The following is a 6,000-nucleotide window of genomic DNA, read 5'->3' on the forward strand; positions in this document are numbered from 1 at the left end:
GCCGCGGAGCTAATGTTAGCCGCGGAGCTAATGTTAGCCGCGGAGCTAATGTTAGCCGCGGAGCTAGTGTTAGCTTCTGCTCTGACGCAGATCACTAAGTCTCCCCAGTGCAATCCAACGACGGTCAGGGCAGCGAAATAGCTAACGTGTAACCAGCCGTGTTACTATGAGGGGCCGTCAGGGACATTATTCAGAGTGACCTCGCACACATACAACTGAAACACTCTACACTCACACTATATATTATATAAACTATATTAACAAATAACGTTTTAGTAGTATGTGTGATAGGTATTTCTGAATAATAAGCATTTATTTAATAAAAAATAAATATATTTCTTTGTAACTATCCCATGTTACAACTTGGACACCTGCGGCTTATAGAGAAGTGCGGCCTATATTTGTACAGTTATTATTTTTTTCATTTGAAGCTCAATAGTCCAGTATCACATACCATCACATACCAGTGATTCTGACAAATTAATGACCTTTTTCCTGTTCTTTTATTTATGCCAAAGTGGGGAAAAAATACATACATTTGTAATTTTGTTTAAAGTTTGGTGTGACGTTCATGAGCAGGATACAGCTAAAGGAATGTGGGCAGGTGAGATAGTTTATCCAGAGTTATATTAACTTCTAATAATTTTTTAATTGGTAATAATTAGCATTCTCAGTCTTTCCACTCCTTCAGACACACATTTTGGTTTCACCTGTTTTTGTAGCTGCTGTTAATAGGAGGAAACGTTTAGCTTTCTGTAAGAGTGTAACATAAAATAATCTTAAGGTTTTGTTTTCCTTTCAGAAAAATCCACTGGTACTGGTCGTGGTCTGCCAATTGAACCAGCACCTGGTCAGTTGTTTCTGTTGTTGTTCAATTCTATTTTAATGTTTATTTTTTCACACATTAAGCCTTGTGTCTTTTTGATCCACTGACTGTTTCCAAAACCTTCACCGTTGCTTGTTTTGTGTCTTCTTTATTAAAGCGGTGGAGAAATGTGGCGCCCCCTGTACAGAAGACCAGTTCACCTGTGCAAACGGCTGCTGTTTGGACCCCGGCCTGGAGTGTGACCAGACCAAGCAGTGCAGCGACGGCTCAGACGAGCTGAAGTGCGAAGACTGTGAGCAGTGACGATGCAAACTTTGTTTTCATGCAGGATTTTTTTTTTCATAAATTAAAAAAAAACATTTCTCAGCAGAAATATTGATTTAACACTATGTCTTGTGTCATTTTAGTGGAGAACAAATTTCGGATTCTGCTCCAGATTCCACTGGATGAGCAGAAGGGTAAGTTCCTCCACAGATGCCACATGTTAGAAACAGTCCACAGCGCACCACTAAACAAAAATATCCCAACAAGTTCATGTAATTAAATATAATAATCTTCAACAATCACAATTTACTTACTCGGTGTGAAACCTGATCCTATTTAGTTGAACACAACAGGGATATACTGGCAGGAATTGAAGAAAGAGACATACTTGAAGATCTCCTTTAGCTGCTGCCTTTTTTTTACTTTGTATAGCCATCTATTTATTTATATTGTATTTAATTGTTCTGCCAGTAGCCGTTACATAGACAAAAAAGAAATTATTTATAAAATTATACACTCTCTTGGCATGTTTGTGATCTGTCCGTGTTCTTTCAGTGCGATGCACAGAGCCTCCTGACACAGGAAGCTGCAGGGACAGTATCACCAAGTGGTACTACAACCCAGTCCAGAAAGACTGCTTCCGCTTCAACTACGGCGGCTGCCAGGGAAACGAGAACAAGTTCGACCAACGGGAGTCCTGTATGAAAGTTTGTCGTGGTGTAACAGGTGAGTTGGATTACTGCGACGCAAGAGTATTTATACATTTGGTAACAGCTTTTTTTTTGTGAGTATTTATACATTTGGTAACAGCTTTCTGTTTTTTGAGTGTGTATGGTGTAGTTCTAATGTTCTGCCTGCAGGTGGCTCAACAAAAAAATACAGTAAATTAACTATAGGCCTAATGCGCATGTTTCAAACTCATCAATATATCGTCATACCTATAGTATCGCAGTCTATTGCAATATGTCGTATTGCTGCCCATGTATCGTGATACATATCGTATCGCCAGATTCTTGCCAATATACAGCCCTGTGGCCAACTGTGGTACTTATCACGTTAAGTTGTTTTTTATCGCAGAACAAGACGTGTTTGCCCGAAAAGATCAGTTTGAAAAACAGACGTCTGACAACCAGACAGGTAATTCTTTCTTTTATCTTTATTCATTATCCTCACGTACTAACATCTGTATCAGCTGTTTTTCAAATACCTGGTCTTCTGTTGAACAGCTATCATAGCCATCGCCGCCGTGCTGGGTTTAGCCATCGTCATCCTCCTGGGCGTCGTCTGCTACTGCTTCGTCAAAGGCAAGAAGAAGTCCTCGCAGCACCAGCGTGTGCCGGCCAACACCATCCCCGTCACCACCATGGAGGACAGGGAGCGTCTGGTCTACAACTCCACCACCAAGCCCATCTGACCCCGATGACCTTCACCGGTGCCCCCCACACCTCCCTTCAGAGCGTGGTTATCAGATTGATGACGGAGGACATGACATCTGTTGAGTGCCGTTATTTGTTTTGTCCATATATGGATGTTTTAAAGGATAGATGTAAACAGGACGCAGAAATGGGGCCGCTATTGATTTGACTTTTAGCCTGTAATTAATGCAGCGACTTGTCAGGTGTGTGACTCTCAGGTTCATGGTGAGGATTTTGTCGGTAGACGTAGTTTATCTGACAGACTGGACTCTTGTACATGTTTTTACTGTGACATTCCTGATCTGATAGCTACTAGAAATTACCAGTTTTATTAACACAAACGTATCTGGCAGTAGGTCTGTGTTTCTTTTTGTTTGTTTTTTCCATCTCTTTTTGTGCCTTAATAACATCCACCAAAATGATCCCTCACTCACTAAAGTTCTGCTGCTTTTTTTTCTCTCTTCTAGTTTTCTTTTTTTTTATGCTGTTTGTTACACTAAATGACATGTTAACATTTTTGTACATAATCTTTTGACTTTGGAAAGTGCTATTTTATTTGAGGAGAATATTTTTTCACGTGTCTATAGTGTTTTTAGATAAAGTGGAACTGGCACGACAAACCAAACCTTCTCAAGCAGCAGTGTTGTCAAAGCTTTAAGTTGTCTGACGTTTGTACATATTACCTGATCGAACTCCTCGTAGATTTTTTTTTTTTTTTTTCCGTGATGTTCATACTAAATAAAAAAAATTTGGAAAATAGCCACAGAGTGTTTTTCAAAAGATTAACTGAATGAAAACAGTAGGATTTTTTTTTTAATTCTACATTTTAGTGTAAAATGTACTGAACTTTGGTCGCTTTTAGGGAGGAAATCTTCAGTTTTCAAGGTTTGTTAGCGTTTCAATAGGAAGTCATGAATACTTGTGAAAATGCTTCTTCTTTTTTTTTTTACTTTAAAAACTAGGCACACTTCAAACCAAAGAAGCTTGCTCTCATTAATATTTTTGCCACTAAATTTAAAACTAATTTCTAGAACCAGATATTCTCATCCTCTGAATTTTTTCCCCCGTTGTTGCACAATCTTTTTTTAAGAAATGCTAAAAAATTAGCTTAAATTGATCTGCTGAATCCACCATAAAGTACCTTTTATACAGATATATATTGTTCTATAAAGATTTTAAAGAAAATAGAATTTGAAAATATTCCGTTCGACATATAAAGATTTTAAAGAAAATAGAATTTGGCAGGTAATACGTTTGGACGTCTGTGTTTTTTTCCACAGTACAGTTCAAGTAACCAGTTCTGTGAGCTGTGTTTTTATGAGGCACACAGTGTTTGGAGTAAAACTCTTGGTCTGGTTTACATCACATACAGACTTACTCCATACCTGTACTAATGTTTAACCCTGGTTTCAACACGTTCACTTTCTGTGTTCCAGGAAACGACCGCGTCTGTACCATATGTACCATACAACACAAATACTCACAAGTTTTTGTTTTTGTTTTAATTTTAAAATAAATTCCGATTGTTTTCTGTGACACAGACATAATCCTGACTCCTTCAGGACATACTGTGTAAGTACAGGTTGTCCTTGGGTATGACCGGAATTTTAGGTGTTGCTTTTATGATGGTACCTGTTAGCACACACCCAGAAGCAGCACGTAAACATTCGCGTTTACACATGAATCTTCCTAGCAATAAAAACGACTCATTCTATAAGGTTTCAGCCAATTTCCTGTAGATTTTTGTTTTGGTAATTTGATTTTTTTGTTCCTGTAGATTTTTGTTTTGGTAATTTGACATTTTTTAAATTATTGTAGTAGTTTTTATTGATATTGGTTGGAGTTTGCCTTTTCCTAATTCATTCAATCCATTACGTAACACGGTAACTTTTGGCCAGTTCGACTTTTGAATATCGATGAGTAATATTAGTCTCAATATACAGTACTTTCATAATCGATGAGTAATATTAGTCTCAATATATTTTCATAAAGGTCCACGACCCATATCTTTATTTTTATTTCATCAACTCGTTGAAAAAAAAATTACTTTTTTAGTTTATTAAAGTTTACATCGATATGACAATATAATCTTATTCACTAATATCGGATTATTAGTCCAAAACGACAGGCACTTGACTCATAGCCTGGATACCTGCAAAACTGCATTTCTGTCAGCAGATGGCGACATTGGCTTGGTAAATACTCGTCCCAGAACCTCCTACAGGCGACACATTAGCCGAAGCTACAAACGACGTATTTAGAGTTGATGATATTGACAGTTAAACTACCGGTTTGATGTTTTATTTCACTTTAGTTGTACTTTTGATAAATGTACAAACTATCCTAAAAAAGGGTTGCTACACGGGCCCACAGTGACATGAAGTATATTAGTTTTTATTTTTAATTTATTCTGGAACTCTATGTGGATCTCGAGATAATATGTGTGGGGAACAAGGCAGAGGGGGCCTCTCTCTATTTAATTACTCACACATAAATTACTATCCAGTCAATTGGGTCACTGAAGTCAGTCTTTGTAGTCTAGCTATTCCAATGGGCTGACCCTCATAAATGCAATTGGCAGGGTGACTATTTGTTACGTCCATTCACAGGCCTGTCATCGGTTTTACATAACCACGAAAGTAAAAATAATTTGGGTAAAAACAAAATAAAAAAAAAAATATTAAAAATTATAATATTTCTCGAAACACATTCCTGAGCGTTGTTCTTGTAAATTGAATGATAAAGCCTTTCTCGCCAGATGTGAGGATGTGCGGGAACAACTCCGGACTTTCACAACACAGGCACGCCTGTCAAAAACTGGCTGTCTCTGATGCGTTCACTTACCCTCCGTAAGGAAAATACAACCTACGATGAATGTTCATATTCTCTTTTTTTTGAAGGAAATTATAATTTCTATCCTCGTTACTAAAATTGGATTAAAAATAAAACATTCGTAAATATGTATGTGTTATAAAATATCCACCGTCAAACACAACACACTACCTTGTTTCTTATATCGCTGAATTGCGTTGGTTGCTAAAATTTCCTACATTTCCGGTAGCACCTGAACGCATTGCTAGTTCTTCCCAGCCGTTCAAAGATGCAGCTCCACTGTTTGGGAGTTGGAATCAGTCGGAGCTGATGACCTGCTGTGTGGGGGAACTTTATCTGCGCGTGTTTCAACTCTTTTTCTGTTTTAATCATGTGAAAAAGGGAAATTCAATGCAGTGACGTGCAGTTTTAACGCCAGCAAACGACGGAGACGCTTTTGTTTTTATCGGAGGTCGTGAGTGGCCGGAGAAGAAGAAGTTGTCAAGTTCGGTAGGTGAAGTTTTCTTTTGGTGAAGTTTTCCTGCTAAGTCGCAGCTAGCTGTGACAACAGTAAGGTAGCTGCACGTGAAAACACTACTTGTATTTCCTCTCCTTCATTTCGTCGTCAGTCACAGTGGGGTTTTAATGTATTTGTTTTAATTTAGTCAACCGCGTAGAGCGACG

General features: G+C 38.0%; 1 protein-coding gene across 1 annotated transcript in view; it reads left to right on the top strand.

The window, feature by feature from the left end:
* The window catches only part of spint1a (serine peptidase inhibitor, Kunitz type 1 a), a 10,425-nt gene extending 7,161 nt beyond the window's left edge, over window positions 1-3,264 (top strand). Inside the window, exons 5-10 of the mRNA XM_017035580.2 lie at window positions 803-850; window positions 984-1,118; window positions 1,234-1,284; window positions 1,646-1,816; window positions 2,168-2,227; window positions 2,317-3,264. Coding sequence (XP_016891069.1) covers window positions 803-850; window positions 984-1,118; window positions 1,234-1,284; window positions 1,646-1,816; window positions 2,168-2,227; window positions 2,317-2,504 — 653 coding nt within the window. The 3' untranslated portion in view covers window positions 2,505-3,264. The remainder of the gene's footprint in view (window positions 1-802; window positions 851-983; window positions 1,119-1,233; window positions 1,285-1,645; window positions 1,817-2,167; window positions 2,228-2,316) is intronic.
* Window positions 3,265-6,000: the final 2,736 nt, after the last annotated feature.

The sequence above is a fragment of the Cynoglossus semilaevis genome, chromosome 1 (genome assembly GCF_000523025.1).
Source record: "Cynoglossus semilaevis isolate Cse_v1.0 chromosome 1, Cse_v1.0, whole genome shotgun sequence".
Taxonomy (NCBI): Eukaryota; Metazoa; Chordata; class Actinopteri; order Pleuronectiformes; family Cynoglossidae; genus Cynoglossus; species Cynoglossus semilaevis.